The sequence below is a fragment of the Prunus mume genome, linkage group LG4 (genome assembly GCF_029339155.1).
Source record: "Prunus mume cultivar Tortuosa linkage group LG4, ASM2933915v1, whole genome shotgun sequence".
Lineage (NCBI taxonomy): Eukaryota > Viridiplantae > Streptophyta > Magnoliopsida > Rosales > Rosaceae > Prunus > Prunus mume.
In genome coordinates, this window is record NC_142701.1 from 17098222 (window position 1) to 17118354 (window position 20133).

The window sequence follows — 20133 nt, forward strand, 5'->3', positions numbered from 1 at the left end:
GCAACATGATCTGATTAATCATAGTTTTGCTTTGACAGAGTCTCAATTTAAGGTCTTATTAATGATATGTGCCACATGCTTCGTGGGAAAGAGACGAGAAAGCAAGAGCCACAAAATTGACTCGGGTGTGAACAAATGTTAAATTATTAAAGACAGATCAAATCAAATGGAATTATTTTCAGTTAACTCATCACCGATCGTTATGGAATGATTAATCAATCACCAATCATTCCCAATGTTTCCTTTCTCCATCAGCCATCAATTTTCCATTTCTAATTTTCCATGAGCTTCCAAAGGCAGCACACCTTGGATGAACCAGCCATTTACCCCGTCACTTTCGTAGAGTACTTTGAAGTTTCAAGCTTACCTAAGCCTGTCCTGCATTCCTACTTTTGGTCTTTTCTTTCTTCTCTCTGGCACGATGTGTGTCTGCCATAACATAACAGTAACACTGCACATGATGTGAAATGAGCCATTGAACAATTACACTGTGGAAAAAAAAGTTTCTTAATATCAAGAGGGAGTTATTCCATGACTTGGTTTCGGTGGAGTGTGTTTTTTCCTTGTATTGATCCATTCATCAGACTATAATGAAAATTTAAAAACAAAATGTCGACACTTAGAAAAATTATTAAAATAGAGAGATTCGAACATATAACCTTAATGTGTGGATAACTAGTCTTAATCACTTGATTACAAGATGCTTGCTTTTCCACTCTCTATTTTGAATCATTCAGACTTGATGATCTCAGCTCAAAAACAGAATGATCAGTTGGCCTGAGCCACACTCGCAGGGCCACACCACAGCACATACTAGTGGAGTAGCTAGCGTGTGTGCATATGACGAATCATGATCCAAAAAATTAGTTATAAATAAAATAATAATAATAATAAAGTAAAAAATGGGTGAATTTGATCACGTTTTTGTAAGCTGGGAGAGTGGAGACCTCTTAAAAGTGTTGTCGGCTACGAAAGGAACACATAGATTCCTACTGTGTGGAAGGGAGGAGAGGAGGATAGCATATATAATTTGGATCGTCCATAATAAACACGAAGAGACACCTGTCTGAATCTCCCTCTCTCTCTCTCTCTCTCTCTCTCTCTCTGCAACCCCAAAATAAAAACACGAGAAGAAAAGTGACACACCGTGAGGTTGAGAGGTGTGGGGGGTAGGGGTGGATTTGATGCAAGAAGCAGACAGGTTTGTATTTCCTTTCTAGGCCACACACACACTCTCTCTCATTCTAATAATAATCCTAGCTAGTGCATAAGTGTACTTGTTTATACAGTTTTTCGCTGGATAAGGCTGCTGCTGCCTCATGAAGTTGATAACAAACTCCAGCTGTTGGATGGCCATAATCTCATTACACACACACACACATATATATATATATATATACCTATGGCGACAGTGTTACGTAGATAAGATGCAAGACAGCAGCCACTAGGCAGGCAGGAAGGATGGCGCTTTGATATTTCGACAATGAAATTGGTTTTTTATCACAAATGGTCCTTGATATTTGCAAAATTATCATATTTCGTCGTTTTTTGTGACACTGATGGTCCAGGTTATCTTCTACACATCAAAATGGTTCATGCCATTAGCATCCGTCAAATTTTCTGTTAAGTTGCTAATATTGCACTTGTGTGGAGCCCACACATCCAATAGTATAAATTCACGTGGCTTTAAATAAAATAAAATATATTTTAAATATTTTAAAACTTAAATCCTTAAAAAAAGAAAAAGAAAAAGAAAAATACCTGCACCTTGCATTCTCACTCTGCCTGCGCGCTTCCCCCCTCACAGACCCACCTTTTGCCTCTCTCTCCCTTCTCTTCCTCCTCTTTCTCTCTCTCCCTCTCCCTTTGAAATGGTGGAATCTCTTAGCATCCAGCATGATGAGTTCCCTGCCTGCAATTTTTGAAATAATCTTCAATGCATTATGGCAATCACCACAAACACGAAGATTCTTGATTACCCTAATAGATGAACGAGCTGGGCTGCTGAGGAGGGCATAAGCTACAGCAAGTCTCTCACTACGGCCAAGCAAAGCATCTTCCTTGCCTTCCTGATCTATGTCATGTAACACGAATCTAGTCTCTGGAATGTAACCAGCCTCCTGCATTTGTTCCCTTAAACCCCTAAGTTGAGCATAAATCTTATCATTCTCAGGATGAGATGTATCTCCTGCTCGATATTCATGGACTCGGCTCCTGACTTCTAAAAGATTTTGGGCTGCTAATTTTTTTCTTCTCTTTCTCCTTTACAAGGTCCGAATCTTTTGCAAGAACAAGGCCAGCCTTTGATTGCTCATTTAAGTTTTAAAATGAGAATGCAGGGTGCAGGTATTTTTCTTTTTCTTTTTTATGGATTTAAGTTTTAAAATATTTAAAATATATTTTATTTTATTTTATTTAAAGCCACGTGACTTTATACTATTGGATGTGTGGGCTCCACACACGTGCCACGTCAGCAACTTAACAGAAAATTTGATGGAAGTTAACGGTAAAGACCATTAGTGTCACAAAAAAACGTTGGGGACGAAAGATGATAATTTCACAAACGTCAGGGACCATTTGTGATAAAAAGCCAATGAAATTTCCAATGCACAAAAACGTGCACAATGATCTTGGTGAACTGTCGATCTGATGCAATAATACAATGCCTGATCATGCATGGTAACCCGTCTGTCTTTGTGCTTGCATCATTTCATCACCTTACCATCACGTGATAAAGTGTCGTAAACACAATAATGTATTCAATTGGGAATAGCTAAAATTTTCCTAGCGTAAAACTCCCTTAAATTGTGCCAGAATGGATGATTAATCGCATCATTTCATTTTGGACTTCATACCCACGTGAGCCTTTTCTTTTGGGTTTCTGTTTTTGATAGTCAACATAAAACCTGTTTGATGTGCAGAGATGCGTCACATTCCGCTTAATGGCCTTACTGAGTGGAGGTAAAAGATGAAAATATCAATTGGGCACTAGAAGAGTATTTGCATACAACATGATTTGATTTGAGTAGGGTACGCCTGAGTCTCAAGTATCCTTCGGTGATGACAGCATCTCCCGTCCATAAATTTACCTCCACAAAACAGGAAAATTTATCTTATACAAACTCACATGAAATACAAACACAATTTTAACTCTCGAATCTTGACAGGTTAAGAATTTCATCTTTTTGTTAACTTTACATAAAAGGATTATATCGTGACTATATTCTAATACTATATAATAATTTCTTTACGAGTTAGTACATAGACGACAATTGGTCGTTTGATGAATTCGCCCTTATAGAGGAGGGGGCTTGTACCAACGGAAAGTTGGGAGACCTTTGTTATACAACTCTAAATAAATTTTTAAGCCATCTTAAGTTTTTTGGGATATAGTAATTCGTCCATCATTGGTTTACACATGCACCGACGACTGTGCACTTTATTATTGAAATGCATACAAATAAAAAAATGGGCAATTCACACTCTAACAGTACCAAACAATTTTAAAAAAAGAAAGAAAAAAAGGGCCAATTCACACCCTATAAAACTTTGTGGTTGCTGGAAGCTAGTTTTTGCTTGGTCTGAAAGCGCTTAAAACTGAAAAACCAACAGCCTCTGAGAGCTCATTTTGAGTCCAAGTCAATATGGGAATATCCATGTGGCTCTTCACACACCCTAATATATCCTTTGTTTTCTTATCACTGATTCTTCTCTATGTTTTTCACGTTATTTTTTGTGAATTCCGGCGAGCCTATGAGCTTTCTTGCCAAGGCCCGCCAAGCTATCCCATCATTGGCTGCTTGCTTTCCTTCTGCAACAACCGCAACCGCCTCTTGGACTGGTACACTGACCTCCTAGCACAATCAGCCACCAACACCATCGTCGTGCACCGGTTTGGTGCACGACGCACGGTCGTCACGGCCAACCCGGAGAGTGTTGAGTATATGCTCAAAACCAACTTCAACAACTTCCCAAAAGGCAAACCCTTCACTGAAATTCTTGGAGATTTTCTGGGATGTGGCATATTCAATGTGGATGGCGAGCTTTGGCGAACCCAACGCAAGTTGGCTAGCCATGAGTTCAGCACCAAGTCTTTGCGTGAATACATCATGAACACCTTGGAGGAAGAAGTGGAAAAGGGATTGTTGCCACTCATGGAGTCGCTGGCCATGACAGCCCAAGTTGTGGACTTGCAGGAATTGCTGAGAAGATTTGGATTCAATGTGATTTGTAAGGTCTTTTTGGGGGTTGATCGGTGCTGCTTGGATCCCTCTCTACCCAGTCCACCACTTGCAAGAGCTTTCGACACAGCCTCAGACATATGCGCAAGGCGTGCAGCAGCGCCCATGTTCATAATTTGGAAGATTAAGAGGTGGCTCGGAGTTGGTTCAGAGCAAAGACTTAGAAGAGCAGTTGAAGAGGTTCATGCCTATGTCATGAATGTAATTGAAAACAGGAAGAAAAAGATGGAAGAAGGCGAGGCAGATACTCGTCAGGAAGACCTCCTGAGTCGGCTAATAATGGCAGGACATGAGGAGGAGGTGACGAGGGACATGGTCATAAGCTTTATCATGGCGGGGAGGGACACAACTTCAGCAGCAATGACGTGGCTCTTCTGGTTGCTTTCCCGCCAACCAGGTATGGAGGAAGATGTGGTGAAAGAGATCGACGCTGCCGGAGAAAGAATACTAGATTTTGAATCGTTGGATTTGAGATTGTTGAAGGCATGCCTTTGTGAGTCCATGAGGCTTTATCCGCCCGTAGCCTGGGACTCGAAGCATGCCATAGCTGATGACTTGCTGCCAGACGGTACACATGTCCGGGCAGGAGATAGAGTGACTTATTTTCCCTATGGGATGGGCAGAATGGAAGCACTGTGGGGGAAGGACCGACTGGAATTCAGACCGGATAGGTGGTTTCTTGAACCGGAAAAGGAAAGATCGGCGTTGAAAAAGGTATCCCCATACAAGTTACCGACGTTTCAGGCAGGTCCAAGGGTTTGTCTCGGGAAGGACATGGCTTTTATTCAGATGAAATATGTGGTGGCTTCCATTCTCAGGCGGTTCGAGATCAGACCGGTTGAGTCCGTTGAGCCGGTTTTCGTGCCGCGCCTGACAGCTCACATGGCCGGCGGGCTGAAGGTTCTAGTCCGCAAGAGAGGGGATGATCACTCAGATAAAAACTAGAATATATATTAAATTAGTAGGAGTCAATGGTATTGTATGATTTGAGATTTATTGGACAGTGTAAAATGCCATTATGCGCCATTCTTAATGTAACACAAAGATATGATTATGTACATAAAGCATATAGTAAACTCAGCACCTATCTGATTGAGTACGCAAATCATGATGATCATCAACATCATTTTTAATCTTAGATGTCAAAAATAATCCCAAATCATGTGATACTCAAGTGAAGTGGACAACATAACTCGTGCAAGTAGACTTACCCCAGTCAGTAGTTAAAAGTTTCTTTTAAAAAAACCAGGTTAATTAGAATACCCCACATGCGCGTTTGGAAAGACAAGTTCACATGCCATTGAATCATTGATGTCAAGGTCTGTCTTAAAGGAAGAAAACAAACGAGCCCTGTTTAAAAATACTCCTCCTTCTAGTCTGGTCAGCATAAAGCAATCAGAAATTAGAAATCAGCAATCACCTTAAACGTTTCATTTATATACAAAAATAATAAAAATGTCTTATTTCAGAACAAGCGAGAATCTAATGCAATTGGTAGGTCCAAGTTCCTATTTAAAGCAACTGCTATTTGCCGATTATTGTTGCTATGCTAGGGTATTGTCCGGGAGGCCTTCAATTGTAGTAAGTTGGAAATAATAATTGATTGATGCTTTTGTTTTTCCTGTTCTGTCTTGTTTCAGAAATATACAGACAGATTCCTACAATGACAAGCTTCCAAATTGCTTGTTCCATTCCTCATACGTACCAAGCTCGTTCAACGAAACAGAGGGCCTTACCTCTTGCAATGCACTCTCGAAGTCCTAAAAAAAACAAACATATTTATTATGCAAAGAAAAATAAACCTAAGGAAACAACAAACATGGTGAGCTGTGGAGAGTGAAATTTTAACCTGAACAGTGACTGCCCGCATATCCTCCTTTTTCAGCTTTGTTATTTCTATGCCTTGTTTCAGAGCCTCTCTTAGTGGACCCATAGAGGCATCCTTCACTAAGTTTTTCATGTCTGATCCTGAGTACCCTGGCAAATGAAACAACAAGAGCTTCAGACAGTCAATTTACAATAGAGAAGACGATGGGATTAGGTCTTTTCGACTGCATGGAGATTATCTACCTTCAGTTAAATTGCATATGCTATCAATATCCTCCCTTGAAAGTTTGAATAATCCATCCTTGTCTAAGATATTCTGCACGATCCAGGCTCTTGCTTCTTCAATACAATAATAGCTGGTTAGCCATAAATTCAGTATTAAGAATGTTAGTCTAATCAAACATGCTGTAAGTTGGTACCTGATGAAGGCAGGGGAATATAAAGCCTCTTGGTAAGTCGCCTCCGTGCTGCTTCATCCAGTTCTTGGGGTCGATTCGTTGCTCCTAGGAGATAGATGTATCCATTTTGTAGAAAAAAACAGTGAACTCGTTAAAACGGTGAAATTAAGGATCAAGTCTAAATTAGATATGATAAAATTCATTAGCAGCATTCTAATTAGAGATAACTGAGATTCAGAGGATTCAACAATCACCTATAAGAAGAATTTGCTCACTGCCACTGTCAAAGCCTTCCATTTCAATGAGGAACTGTGTTTTAAGTCGTCTACTTGATTCATGCTCACCTTCTGACTTACGCTGCAACCATACAGAATTAGTATCATCTGAATACATTCAGTAAAACAAAGTATAATACCATGAGAGAAGTGTACGGCATACATAGAGACAGCTATACCATTTCCAAGATTATACTTAACAGCTAGAGCAAACCTTACCTGTGAGAGAAGTGAATCAATTTCATCAACAAAAATTACAGCTGGCTGACGACAACTCGCAACTCCAAAAAGGGCCCGCACTAGCTTTTCACCTTCACCAATCTACAGTCACCAGTTAAAATTTTCAAATATAAATATGTTTCAAGCATATATAATAGGAGAATACTGAACTTATCTTGTGCCATATATCTTTTCATATCAGTCGATTTTTTGAAAGCACAGGGAAAATAAAAAAGAAATCAGAGAACATACGCCAGTGAACCATCACAGAACCAAAACAAACAGAAAAAATGCATACCCATTTGCTTGTTAATGAACTGGCAGATATGTAGAAAAAGGTTGCCTTTGCCTCTCCAGCTATGGCTTTCCCAATCATTGTTTTTCCTGTTCCCTAAAACAGGCCAAGGGTTATGATTGTTCATTCATCAGAAACACATTTACCCCCCCTACTTTAAAGGATTCAACACTTACTGGTGGACCAAAGAGAAGAAGACCTTTTCCAGGAGAACGACAACCTTTAAAAATGTCAGGACGTAATAGCGGCCATATGACCATCTCGGTCACACATTTTTTAGCGTGCTCCAAACCAGCTAAAACATTGCCACGCAACAGTGAAAATCAGAATGGCTTCAGATATTTGTGCAAAAGTTGTAAATGTAGAAAGATTAAAGAATCACATATTACCAATATCATTCCATCGAACATTTGGATCCTTGTCCATGATCTCATTACTAACATGTTCAAGAAGACGAGGTTCCAAGTTCCTCAATTTTTCTGGAAGCTCCCCATCAGGACCACAGAGCATTTCCAAACTGAAATTGAAACATTAAAGTATTTAGGACATGCATTCATATTTCGCACAATCAGTGTCAAAGTTACACCACTCACCATTTCTTAGTTGAGTCACCTAATGTATCATCTGACTTTCCAGCTACTCGTGAAGTCATATTCCCAACATTGCCCTCATTAGATTTAATAGGTGGAACAAAATTACCACGGGCACCGCGGCGTGAATAGCCATATGATCTCGTACTATATCCCCTATTAGTAGCATTGTTATCACTTTGAGGGGAGACACAAGCATTTGGTGAACCCGCTAACCCTCTTCTTTGTCTTGCATCCATTTCCTAGCCAAAGAAGAAACAAACTGATCAAAATTGCCACATGTGGACAAAATGTAAATAAGGAATAAAAATTTAAAAAGAATGGCAATTTTAGCTCCAGTAAGATCAGGTTAGGTAAAAAATGATTTACTAGAAGTTCCAAACCCTTATGGAAATAAACATTAATAAGAGGAATGGTTATCAGGAATACGATAGATACCAATTTTGCTTTGGCAGTAACAAAGCTATGGCTAGAACCATCAGCTTTAACATCTTCATTGCTTGATGGGGACTTTGCATTATCAATAATGGGGCTAGTAAACTCCTTGTGTGCACGTTTAGCCCTCAAGGTGTTCCCATAAGCTTTTTCTTCCTCTTCAACTTTTTGAAAAGATAAGGCACTGTGACCGTCATTACGGTTGTGATAAGAGTGAAGCTTTTCTACAATAGTGCAGTCATCAGAGCTGTTACTTCTAGAGCCCCAAGAACTCTTGGATTTACCATTACTTTCCATCATGAAGTTGTTTTTGTACAACGATGTCAACTTTGTTTGTGCCAGAGGTTTTGATAACTTGGAAGTCAACTTGTCCTGCCTCTCCAGTTGATCTCCCTAGGACAGACAGAAATTTTGGTTAACACGCCTAATCCTAATAAAATCACAAAAATAAAATAAGGAAAATATTTTCTACAAGCAAGATCAGAGGCAAGTAATACCAAATCATTTACAACCCTTCCATTATTAGACTGATGAAGAAGAGCCTGAAAGTACTTTGACTGCTTAATCTTCTCAATGTCAATATCTCCATTGGTGCCAAAAACACACCCCGGAGCTTTCTTTGCTTGCTCAAAGGCTTTGCTGGCACATGGTACTCAAAGTATTAGCATCAGAAGGAGAAATCTGAACCTAGTTGTGAAATAATTACAGCTACTAATCTACGCTCCGAACACATGGAAATTCAATATGAGAATGCTTCGAGCCATATGAGCAGATCACTTTCCAACTTTGAATTCATTCAATTTAAAACCTAATTCATATCTGGTTACTTAACTTGAGGAAGAGTCTAGAAATAATTGCAAGATCGTTTGAGTCACAATTCAAATTTAAGTTAATTCTATTTGTCTAAAATTCTTCAAGAAATGCACATAATGTTCAACCTCAACCACATTTCCAAGCTTCTCAATCAAGCTAAAACAAAATAAAAGAATTCCAAACACACACAAATGCTAAAAGCTAGGGTTCTCGAAGTTTAGGAGAGGAAAAATCAAGCTCTGAGAGAGAGAGAGAGAGAGGCGCACCGATCAGAATGAGGAATGAGAGCTCGGCGAGAGGCGTCGAGCTTGGAGACGGTTTCGCGGCGAATGGGGCGGACGAAGGCATGGTCGAGTTGAGAATGAGACTGGGATTCGAGGAAGCCGAGGAGACGAAGCCCGAGGACCTGAGCTGAGGAGAAGTCGTGCCTCTCGACGGCGAGTTCGGCTCCGAAGAGAAGAGAATGGAGCCTGCTTAGGTTATCGTGGACTTGCTTTCTCCAGCACACCTCTTCGCTCCACCCTCCTCCACGCTTCGCTTCCTCCTTTCCCGCCATTTTCCCTTTTGCATCCGCGCCTTCTTTTTCTTTTCTTGGTAAAACTTGCAAGATGTTGCAAATTTGTGAAAGGAAATCAAACCTGAAAAGTCAAATATGCGCTTGTTTGTTCTGTCATCTAGTGGGGTAGAAACGACTTTATAATTCTTCCTATTCGCAAGTTTTGTTGTCGTATGTATCGGATATTTGCAGTTCAGGACACAATTTTGCTTTATTAGACTTGTGTGCTGCTTTGCGTTTTGCTTTAAGTCTGTTAACTAGGGCTGGGCATTTGGACTCGAAACCCGACCAAACCGCCCAAACCAAATTGATGGGTTGGGTTGGTTTGATTTTTTTCAATTTTTTTTGTCATCGGTTTGAACCCAAACCAAATCGAAATATATGATTCGGTGTACGGTTTGCAATATTCAAAACTACGATTTAACCAAACCAAACTGAAGATATTAAAAAATATTATATATAATATTATTATAAAAAATATATATATATAAATATATAGTTTCAATCTTTTCTTTTTCTTCTCTCTCAATCTCTTCGTTTGTCTTGTCTTCATTAGTCCCTCTCTCTCTATTTTTTTTTCTTCTCATTCTTCTTATATATGTCTTCACTACCTCTCCTCGTCTCCCTCTTCTTCTTCTTCTTCTCTCTCTCTCTCTTCTTCTTCTTCTTCTCTCTCTCTCAGCCAAAAAACCAAAACCGAACCAAACCAAACCACCAAGTCCGGTTAACCGAAGTGGTCGGTTTTCATCAATCATGGTTTGGTTTCGGTTTTCAAAATAGCCAAATTGAAACCTACGGTTCAATGTCGAGTTGAGCCCAAAACCGAACAAACCCAGACCTAGCCTAGTCCTACCGTTAACAAAGCTAGGCAAAATAGAATATCAAGCAGATTTTAAAGTTTTTAAGAATCCGATTGTTATATTGATTTCACTTTCAGACATCAAACAGAAAACGAAACAAAAGGAAGGAGGATTCAAGCAGCAAACATAATTTGTAAGTTAAAATGGAGCATAGATAAATAAAACTGTCTAACATGTTTGTACATTAACCATAATCAGCAGAGCAAGTACATGGAAAATTTAATGGTTAAACAAAACAAGCTACATATATTTTGCCTAAGTTCAATGCGCGACCAGCATCCTTCCCGTCCTACAATCAATAGAAAAGGCAATCGTATATCCTCCTACATCTCCTACATCTGCTAAAGAATACAAAGGTTGGCACCTCAAGAGCTCAACAGTCCTTTCACATGCTTCCAGGAGCATCGCTTCCTGCAACTGGCTTACGGTTCAAATAGCGAATAACAGCATCTTCAACCCTGTAAGAATCACCAAAACAAGATTCAATAAGTAGTTCAATTTTGTTAACCACATGTTGAAGTAAGTATGTGCGCATCTATGAGTATGATAACCAAAAGAAATATAGTAAACCAGACATCTGTGATCTTTGACCGTGAACACACGTTAGTGATGCAACAACCTTGATGATTACCAGCAAAGATGAAAGGAACAAAATAAATTAATCATCTAATGCATCATCTAACCAAATAAATGAATCATCTAATGCATCATGTCTTGGGGGGCAAATCAATTAATGCATCATCTAACCAAATAAATGAAAGGAACATCCAACATCACAATAATACCCAGCAGAGGGTTAATTGGAAGGAACAATTTAGCATAATTATCAAAATAGTGAATCAAAAGCTTTGTTTCCATCAAGTCAATCATGACCAGCAAATATTTGTCTGTATGAATGTGTGTACCTAGAAACAGCAACGATAAACCTTTGAAATGCAGATAAAGTGCGAACAATAAATTATGACAAAAGTGATAAGCTTACCATGGTTGGTGGAAAAAATCTGATCGTCGCTCTTTCTCAGCACTGCGGCTCGCTACTCCAGCCACAAGCTTTAAATCTTTGTTTTGAGATTCTATCAATGTATTGATAAATTCTACAGGTGATTGACTAAACCCAAGGAAAAAAGCTCGCCTGCGACGATGCTCATGGATTTTTCTTATAGCTGCACATATTGCTTCATCACAGGTATCAATCTCTTTGTTCTTCTCGGAGTTGGCCAAAAGTGCAGACAATTCCCTTTGAATTGGAAAGGGCACGTCAACCAACACATCATAACATGCAGTTCCAGCCGGACTATTCCCTGAAAGTTTTATCTTATGTTCCAAATGTATAGGTTGTGGGGGGAACAAATGCTGAGATATCTTCTGCGACACCATGGTGAATTTCATCTTTTCTTCCCCGAATACTTTCTGAAGAGGTGGATCACAGTTAAAGAAAGAGGGGTCATTTTGGTTCTGCAATTTCCTGGCCTTCACATAGTGCCAGATTGAAGCTATTATTCTAGGACGGGTTTCGACCTCAATACCAAGAACTTCCATCAAGGGTTGCGAAAGCTTAAACTTCTCTGGTGCATAATTCATTTCCAAGCGTATATTCACAGTAAATTCTTTGTCCCCTTTTCTCTTCACCTCAAATCCCTCATGTGGTGCAGGCGATCTAGCATTTTCCCACATAATGATATGATTCTCAGGATATAGTCTCTGGTCCAAAGAAATGGTTACTCTCTTGAAGAAAGATGAGAACTTCGGATAAAAGGGATTTGATTTCTGGACCACTCCAGGCTGATCAGGATCAACACCATCCTCCAAGATCCTCCCAACTATCTTCAGAGTCCAAGTAGGGGGCTCAGCATTTGGCTTCTTTGGAATTGTGCGAATCTGATTAGCAAAAGTGTTAAAAACATAAATGCGCAGCGTTTTCTGAATGCAAGGAGGGCTTTTAAGGGCCTCTTGGATGTCAACTTTCTTTCTCGCAAGAGCAGCATCAACACGAGCCTCAAACTCGAGCAGCTGGGTGTACAAAGCAGATTCGGGAAGAATGGTGGCTATTTTGTCTTGTAGCTGTTTATCAGGAAGTTTCTGCTTCTTTTTACGAGCAGCAGGTGTGAGTTCCATGGTTCTCATAGGTGACATCATGTTTGTAGGAGAAACACTAGGAGGGCGCACTGGAGGTTTTTGAGGGAAACGCTTGAGACTTGCATTTCCAGGTGTGGAAAAGGAGGGTGAAGACGACCCTAAATTCCCAATGCCAGCTGCTTGGTTCTGGCTAAGGGATAACGCCTGAGCTTGTAACTGAGCTTGGAATTGGGCGTGAGCCTGTTGAGCTTGAGCTTGGGCATGTGCTTGAGCTTTTGACTGAGCATGGGCAATAGCCTGAGCTTGGGAGAGCTGGAATTGAGCTTGGAAACCAGCTCCGATTTGTGCTTGAGCTTGTGATTGTGGAAATGTAGGGTTTGTTGGCATCGATTGGGCTACCATCCCGGCATTGCCAAAGGGCGATGAAGAGGCTCCGAGATTCTTAGGTGGATTATTATTGTTCATAGACATAGCTGACTCTAAACAGAAAAAAGATCTAAAACCAGCAAAATTCTAACTTCCCATACACATAACCTCAAAAAGCCGTCATAACATCAAAAACCCACAAAGAAGACAGTACATATACGTTATACAAATATAACTTAAAGCCATTTCCACCAAGATCTTAAAACCCAGCAAAAGAACATAGATGAAACTGAAACCCGCTCAAATTCAAACCTCTAAGAGTCATTTCCAAGTAACAGAGCAGAAGGCAGAGGACCCAAATCCATGAAATGCCCAAATTTGTAGGAGAACAAAACCCTAATTGAAGAAATGGCAATCAGACAATACGTTGACATGAAGAACCAAAAACCATAATTCTACAGGAGGGTTTCGACAAAAATATTGAATCAGAGATACATCTTCTTGTATAAACAGATAACAAGGAAAACAATTTCAAGGATAATTGGTAGCAGAGAATACCAAGAAATTTATGAGGAAATAAAGAGAGAGCGCAGAAAATGAAGGGATTTAAGCAATTCTTACAGATTAGTAGAAGAAGTCCAGAGCTTTCCACAGTATAGCAAAGCTGGTTTGCTTTCCTCCACCTGACACACGATGTCACCAGACGAGTGAGCTGCAACACCTACGCTATGCCATGTTTGATTTCGCTCTATTTTTCCTTCTCCTACTTTCCTTGTCCTATATTAACCGTTTTTTTTTATTTACCTTCTTTCTTTTTCAAGTTGAGCGAAAGATTGAACGACACGTGTCCAATCGCATTGACGGGCCTCCCTCAAAACCCAAAAGCCCAGCCCACGCCTTTCAACTGGTTTTCGCATTAGAGCCTTAAACCCTAGAAGGCATTTGAGTTTCGCTCCAATTCGCCCCTGACCTCCCCCCACTCGCAGACTGCTCCTCCTTCTGCCGCCGATCAACAGCAATGGTAGATCTCTCGCACACGCAAATACAAGTTTTTGTAGTGAAAAATTACGAATTTATTAATTAATCTTGATCAGTTTTTTAACTTGAATGATGTAGGTGAAGTACTCGAGGGAGCCTGATAATCCAACCAAGTGTAAGCATTTTTTTGTTTTAATTTACCCAATCGTATATTCTAAATTTTGATTGTAAGTTTCATTCATATTGATTTTATTTATTTATAACTACTTTGTACATTTTACCACAGCCTGCAAGGCCAGAGGCTCGGATCTAAGAGTTCATTTCAAGGTATGATCTGTGGATTAAGTGCAAGTTTTAGTTTTTCTGATTGAGTACTAATTTCAACCGTAAATTTCCACATCTGGTGGGTTTTTGGCATTTTTAAGGTTGAAGATTCTGATGAATCTTGGTTTTTCTTTGTTGACATTAAGATACAATTTTTTTGCTTACAAGTAGCAATGAATTTAGCTTGTGGTATTCTTAGACTGACTTGATTGTTATAATTTGGATTTGTTAATCTGTTTTAGAACACGAGAGAGACAGCCCATGCCATCCGGAAAATGCAGTTGGGAAAGGCCAAAAGTTACTTGGAAGATGTTTTGGCTCACAAGCAAGCCATTCCCTTCCGCCGCTTTTGCCGTGGTGTTGGTCGTACTGCTCAGGCGAAGAACCGCCAGTCAAATGGTCAAGGACGCTGGCCGGTTAAGTCTGCTAATTTCATTCTTGATTTGCTCAAGAATGCTGAGAGTAATGCTGAAGTAAATGATTCTCCTTTACTGCCCTGGTTTTCTCATCTTTGATCGTTCTTTTATATTTTAGCTGCGACCACAAACTTATCTGTTTTCCTTTTTTTGTAGGTGAAAGGGTTGGATGTGGATTCACTTTATGTCTCTCACATCCAGGTCAACCAGGCTCAGAAACAGAGACGCCGCACATATCGTGCTCATGGAAGAATAAATCGTGAGCTTGCTTTTCTTTTTCTTTTTCTGATTTGAGTGGTTACTTTCTCTGTGTGATTGTTCTTTAATAATGTTCGTCTGGACATTATTTTAATCTATCTTTTGCAGCTTATATGTCATCTCCCTGCCATATCGAGTTGGTTTTGTCAGAGAAAGAAGAGCCAGTGAAGAAAGAGGTAATCTACAGCTTCATTGTCTGATTACTTAAGGGTCAGTTATAAAGGAAAACCAAAATTTGAGATTAGTGCAATCCAGCCTGTACATCTAACATATGCGTCATGTGTGGCATTACTTAGATATGTGAATTGTGCAGGCAGCTTCATTGTCTGATTATTATTCTGAGAATAGTTCAATGTGAATAGGATCCTTTCATCTTAATATACAGAATTTGAACTCCAAAGTTGGTGGCACAACATAACTCTGAAAAGAAAAGTAGACCATTAGTTGAAACCATTAGAATGCTCATTTTAGTATCTAGGATAAGTGGCGAAGCATTTCCAGATGGTGTCATAAGTTTCACATTTGAAATATATCAAAGCTTAGGATGTATGTGTCCTAGCAACAAAGCCCTCTGGTCGCAAGAATCCTATAGTTTAGCCCTATTTCCAGTCTTGTTTTTGCTACATCTGCTCAACAAAAGAGATGCAGCATATGGCTTCAATCTGAATAAACTAATCACAAGATGATTGACTGATGTCATCTTGTTATTCAGATTGAAAAGAATCGCCATTTGTCATGCTTCCCTAAAAAAATGAGTTCAATGGAATTTCCTGAATTAATTTAATGTGGTGGATGATGTTACTGGATTGTTTATCAAATTTGAATTTTCTGCTAATTGCGCCTATTTTGCAGCCTGAAACTCAATTGGCTCCCAGGAAATCAAGGAAAGGCCAAGCACTACACAGCGGTGCTTCTTCTTGAGTTGTTTGGTTTAAAGAGTTTATGGTCATTCATATCCTAGATCATCCACTCTATCTTTTCCTAGAATGTCTCAGTTTTCAGATATCTGTTATTTGTAGTTGAGAATTCTGTCACTGAATATTTGTTCAACAATTTTGCTTTTCAGTGTCTGGGTGAGACTTTAAGCCTTTCTTTTGCTGAGTAGAATAATTTTCTATTGGGAATTTATAGTGATTTCGAAAATTGAAGCTAATCAATTAATGAGAAGTTTGGTTTTATTGAGAAGGTCAGACTAGGCAACTCTCTCTCTCTCTCTCTCTCTCTCTCTCTCTCTCCACCTAGAAAGCCTCTCCATTGCCTCTACGTTATTGCTAAGGATGAAGGTTTTGTGGAGTTGCTTTTTAGATTTAGTGGCCTCTTGAAGAGAGTAAATAAGTTTTCGACTCCTGCGACTCGTGAGGATGACATCAAAGATGTTCTATTCTATCTTAGTCTTGAGAGCTTCTTCTGGCTCCTATATTATTCCTTTTTCCTTTTTTTCCCCCAAAAGAAATGTTTTTTTTCAGTCAAGTCAACATGCTTTTTATATCACCACAACTCCCCACCCACCAATGCTTCTATGCTTGCAAAGTTAACGCTAAATGCTCTCTATGTGATGGATACTCATACATAACCATGCCATCATCAGCTTTGTTAATAGCTCAGTGGTACTTTTGTGGTAAACAACTAATTGCTTTGCTTTCATGATGCTTGGAATTTATTTTCTTTATGAAAAGCAGTTCAACTTTACTAATAACACTTATTAATGACATTCTGATTCCATTTCACAAATCTTCTTTGGTAGGTCATAGAAACTGTCTGGTCTTTTTTCAAATTTTTTTGTTTGTTTGTTTAAACAAGCGATATTGGGCTACACGCTCCTTACCTGTTGGGGAATCTAAACACGTGACCTCAGGCGTAGGGTAATTGCTCTTAAACGCTTGAGTTACAAGCTCCGTACTTGTTAGGTCAATCTTTGAACCCATGTTAATTGTTAAGCATCAAATTTGAGGCTTGTATTAGTTGATCATTGCTCATATGATGGATAATATAAAGGTTAACCATGTTGTTGTGCTGAAGATACAAGGAAAGGTAAAATCAGAAAGCTCCATTGGATTACCCCAAGTGTTAAATTATATATCACAAGGTTCAGACTTGGGAGGCACACACCTAATAATAATAGTAATACAACGACACTGGAAAATAAGATGAAACTCACACCACTCACTAGGTTCTGGTCATCATGGCAAAGCCTTACTTAAATACACCATAACAAACGGGAAGATAGATTCTACTTAAGGAAAATATAAGCTTCAACGCTTGTTCAAGCAGCCATCACGGAGCAATTAACGATGAAGCGGGTAGGGTGGGTGTGGCCATGTTCAAGAACTTGCCATTGCAATTCCTCAGCATTTGGATCAGGGCAGCAAGTGCATATGCGGGCAGGGCCGGCGAACTCATTTGATGAAGATTGGATGACAAGCAGCTCATCTCCCAGGGACTTAAACGCGATGCCCCATCCAGAAGTAGCATCAGCTCTCACTGGGACAACTCCCAACTTCTTCCATGACTTGCTTTTCTTCAAATACACCTTGAGCTCATTTGTGGAAGTTTCAAGAGAATAGAGCTGGTTGGCCAGTACTGCAATAAGAGGTGGTGATGGGTTATTTAGATTTGCCCAATCAGCTTCCAGTATGTCTGGGATGAGATCCCATGTGTTCTTCTCCGCATCAAAGGCTTCAGCACACTTAAGATCATTTCCATCCCAGTCTTTCCCTCCAATCACAAAAAACTTGTTAGCCAAGTAACAGCCAGAGCAATTCCTCCTCTTTCTCTTCATATCTGGAAGGGGTTCCCAAGATTTAGTGTTTGGATTGTATCTCTCAGCAGAATTCATGGCTTTCCATCCACTTGCAATTCCAACTCCACCGGCTACATACCCATAGGAACCACATGAGGCAGAGGCAAACATGCATCTTGGATTGATCATACAAGGACCCTTGGACCACTGGTTTGCTTCCATGTCATACCTCCAAACAACAACACCCTCCATCTCTTTCCCAGACACAATCAGATGGGTCCCTACACAAAGAGACTCCCTATCGCCGGTTGTGAAGCATGTATCAGACGGTAAGATTGGGAGCTTCCTGCAAGACCTGAATTGCCTATCAAATTCCCACCATGTATCCTCCCCATAGTGTGACACAAAAACTGAGGGCTCTTTAATCCCAAGTTCAGTCCTAATCTTGTAGAGCTCACCACTCTTCAAAAGAGCTAAGAAGCGCTTGTTTACAGAACAAAAGTTATGGTACTTTGATCTAGGCACCCTGGCCAAGATCAAAGCCTCCACTTCATCAATGAGGGGAGGAATAGCATAATCTGCATCCTGGGGTTTAAATGGTACAGTTCCAAAGGAACCGGAACCACCAACATCAAGCCTGTGCTGCTTGGAAGGCAATCCATGACAGCTCAGGCCCTCAACTCTAGGATTAGTCTCACATAGTATCCTAACCTTTTCTGGTGGGGTAGTATGGGTAGTGGATGATCTCCAACATTACTGAACTCACAACATTAAAAAACTCCCTGCTTTCTTCTTCAGTGCCCACCATTTGTTTTTCGTTTGACATTGATCAGAAACCCTTCCTTCAAACCTTGAAAATCTCTGTGATTTCAGAAAACTGGAGAATAAGATCGAAGAAATGATCAGCAACTGCTGTACCGCATGTACTAATCATATCATCAATTAAAAATTTATGCATAAGAAAGCAACAAAACTCAAATGACAGGACCAAAACATATGGAAAGAGACAGAGAGAGAGAGAGAGAGACGACAACAATGCAGTGGGCTGATACTGACTTAACTAGAAGAAACAACACTATCGACAATAATTTTCGTAAGGAAGGAGAATCTGATTCACTGAGGCTAGAATAACTAGCTTCTTTTAGGGGTGCTTGGAAAGATACCAAATTCACAGATATAAGAAAATGAGACCCCAATTAATCAGTTACAGTTATGCTTGGAATAGATCAAAGTTGAAGAATTGACTTGAAACAAAACTGCCTCACAAACATAAAGTATAATTACCTAGCAATATGAGCAGTAGGTCAAAAACCACTTGTGCAGAGGTAACATCAAAATCTAAGCAGATAACTAGATATACATAACATGATATCATTTTAATATAATTACCCCCACATGAAAATTTAAGTCGAAATACAATACATATATATACATAAAAGTAGCTTAAGTTTAGCAGAATGGAAATTAAAAACAGACACAACAACTACATAAATGCAGAGAGATCGTAGCCAATGAAAAATTTAATAAAATAAAATAGGGAGAGAGAGTAACAGGGAGTCAAAGTCAAAGCAAGAAGTAAAGACCCGGTTATAGACTCAGCAGGTGAAAATCAAAGAAGAAAAAGAAGAAGAAAGAAATTAAAGGTGGTCTGCAAAATTAGTCTCTAAGGCACAGACTTTAAATTTGTGAGGAAGGGGGGTTGCAACAGAAGAAAACCAAGAGTTTGAAGCAGAGGAGGGGAGAGAAGATAGAGAAATGGAAGGGAGGCCATTAAAGCACAGAGAAGAATATTGATGAGAGTGGAAGAGCAAGTACCCTTGTAGTACTACTAGTAGTACTGGTGTGGTGGCAATGGAGAAATAGTTCCACTTGAAGTTGAAGGCTTCCCATTTGCCAAGCTTAAAGCTTAGTTCAGGAAGCTCATTCTTGCAGGGATTAAAATACACCGAGAATATTATTTTTATTATCATCACTGTCAAAGGCACACTACCACCACCAAGATTTTGGAGAGAGAGAGAGAGAGAGAGAGTTTTTATTGTTTGGTTATTTTTCTATTCGGGTTGAGTAGGAAAGCCAGTCATTTCTCTTTTTAAAGGTTGGAAATATAGTATTATATGTTAGGGATTTGTAGGTTGTTCACGCGCTTCTAATTAAACATGTGCAGAGAAATTTTTATATGTTCCGGGTATACTACGCTGGTGTATCATTCAATAAATATAAGACATGTGAAATTATTGTCTAACTTAGTGCACTTCTTTTTATAACATGTGGCCAGCTACATTGCAAATATTTCATATGTATTCCGTCTATTGGATGATACACTAGTCACATGATTGTTCACGAATATAAATGAGAGTTTGTCAATCGTTGATGCGTTATTATGACTCATTTACATTAAGTGATTATCAATCGTTAAACATGTATTAGCTACAATTCTTCACACATAAATGATTCATTGGAATGAAA

The 20133-nt window shown here is 39.5% G+C and overlaps 5 protein-coding genes and 1 long non-coding RNA gene across 6 annotated transcripts; 2 read left to right on the forward strand and 4 right to left on the reverse strand.

Annotated features, from left to right (window-relative positions):
- Window positions 1-36: 36 nt before the first annotated feature.
- Window positions 37-2348, reverse strand: LOC148918023 (uncharacterized). The gene is made up of 2 exons (XR_016125990.1): window positions 1762-2348; window positions 37-451 (listed from the first exon to the last, which is right to left on the reverse strand). It is a non-coding gene; the product is annotated as an uncharacterized LOC148918023 (long non-coding RNA).
- A 1231-nt stretch (window positions 2349-3579) lies between these two features.
- On the forward strand, window positions 3580-5321 carry LOC103330340 (cytochrome P450 94B3). Its single transcript, XM_008232904.2, has one exon. The coding sequence runs from the start codon at window positions 3645-3647 to the stop codon at window positions 5184-5186; it is 1542 nt and encodes a 513-aa protein (XP_008231126.2). The 5' UTR covers window positions 3580-3644; the 3' UTR covers window positions 5187-5321.
- Window positions 5322-5643: 322 nt separating this feature from the next.
- LOC103330342 (P-loop containing nucleoside triphosphate hydrolases superfamily protein) lies at window positions 5644-9714 on the reverse strand. The gene is made up of 13 exons (XM_008232905.2): window positions 9360-9714; window positions 8778-8919; window positions 8284-8673; window positions 7849-8087; window positions 7645-7772; window positions 7432-7550; window positions 7259-7351; window positions 6961-7062; window positions 6721-6823; window positions 6488-6571; window positions 6312-6407; window positions 6091-6218; window positions 5644-6001 (listed from the first exon to the last, which is right to left on the reverse strand). Exons 1-13 carry the CDS (start codon window positions 9647-9649, stop codon window positions 5900-5902), a joined length of 2016 nt encoding a protein of 671 aa, XP_008231127.1. The 5' UTR covers window positions 9650-9714; the 3' UTR covers window positions 5644-5899.
- A 925-nt stretch (window positions 9715-10639) lies between these two features.
- Window positions 10640-13725, reverse strand: LOC103330343 (SWI/SNF complex component SNF12 homolog). Its single transcript, XM_008232906.2, has 3 exons — window positions 13573-13725; window positions 11492-13347; window positions 10640-10967 (listed from the first exon to the last, which is right to left on the reverse strand). Exons 2-3 carry the CDS (start codon window positions 13054-13056, stop codon window positions 10895-10897), a joined length of 1638 nt encoding a protein of 545 aa, XP_008231128.1. The 5' UTR covers window positions 13057-13347; window positions 13573-13725; the 3' UTR covers window positions 10640-10894.
- A 111-nt stretch (window positions 13726-13836) lies between these two features.
- On the forward strand, window positions 13837-16112 carry LOC103330344 (large ribosomal subunit protein uL22z-like). Its single transcript, XM_008232907.3, has 7 exons — window positions 13837-13972; window positions 14068-14104; window positions 14216-14256; window positions 14496-14726; window positions 14826-14928; window positions 15036-15103; window positions 15780-16112. Exons 1-7 carry the CDS (start codon window positions 13970-13972, stop codon window positions 15846-15848), a joined length of 552 nt encoding a protein of 183 aa, XP_008231129.2. The 5' UTR covers window positions 13837-13969; the 3' UTR covers window positions 15849-16112.
- Window positions 16113-16959: 847 nt separating this feature from the next.
- Window positions 16960-18393, reverse strand: LOC103330345 (Galactose oxidase/kelch repeat superfamily protein; the record flags this gene model as incomplete). Its single annotated transcript, XM_008232909.2, has 1 exon — window positions 16960-18393. A coding segment is annotated over one exon (1203 nt), but the record flags the coding sequence as incomplete, so codon positions are not given.
- Window positions 18394-20133: the final 1740 nt, after the last annotated feature.

What these genes read in the sequence shown, in the direction of transcription:
- LOC103330342 (XM_008232905.2), bottom strand. Translation starts at nt 9,649, where the DNA reads ATGGCGGGAAAGGAGGAAGCGAAGCGTGGAGGAGGGTGGAGCGAAGAG. An exon ending in TTCTTCTCTTTGGTCCACCA is followed by an intron (nt 7,352 to 7,431) that starts GTAAGTGTTGAA and finishes GGCCTGTTTTAG; the next exon opens with GGAACAGGAAAAACAATGAT. An exon ending in TGAGCAAATTCTTCTTATAG is followed by an intron (nt 6,572 to 6,720) that starts GTGATTGTTGAA and finishes TCTATCTCCTAG; the next exon opens with GAGCAACGAATCGACCCCAA.
- LOC103330343 (XM_008232906.2), bottom strand. Translation starts at nt 13,056, where the DNA reads ATGTCTATGAACAATAATAATCCACCTAAGAATCTCGGAGCCTCTTCA. An exon ending in GATTTTTTCCACCAACCATG is followed by an intron (nt 10,968 to 11,491) that starts GTAAGCTTATCA and finishes TGATTCTTACAG; the next exon opens with GGTTGAAGATGCTGTTATTC.
- LOC103330340 (XM_008232904.2), top strand. Translation starts at nt 3,645, where the DNA reads ATGGGAATATCCATGTGGCTCTTCACACACCCTAATATATCCTTTGTT.
- LOC103330344 (XM_008232907.3), top strand. An exon ending in GCCTGATAATCCAACCAAGT is followed by an intron (nt 14,105 to 14,215) that starts GTAAGCATTTTT and finishes ATTTTACCACAG; the next exon opens with CCTGCAAGGCCAGAGGCTCG. An exon ending in TGCTCATGGAAGAATAAATC is followed by an intron (nt 14,929 to 15,035) that starts GTGAGCTTGCTT and finishes TATCTTTTGCAG; the next exon opens with CTTATATGTCATCTCCCTGC.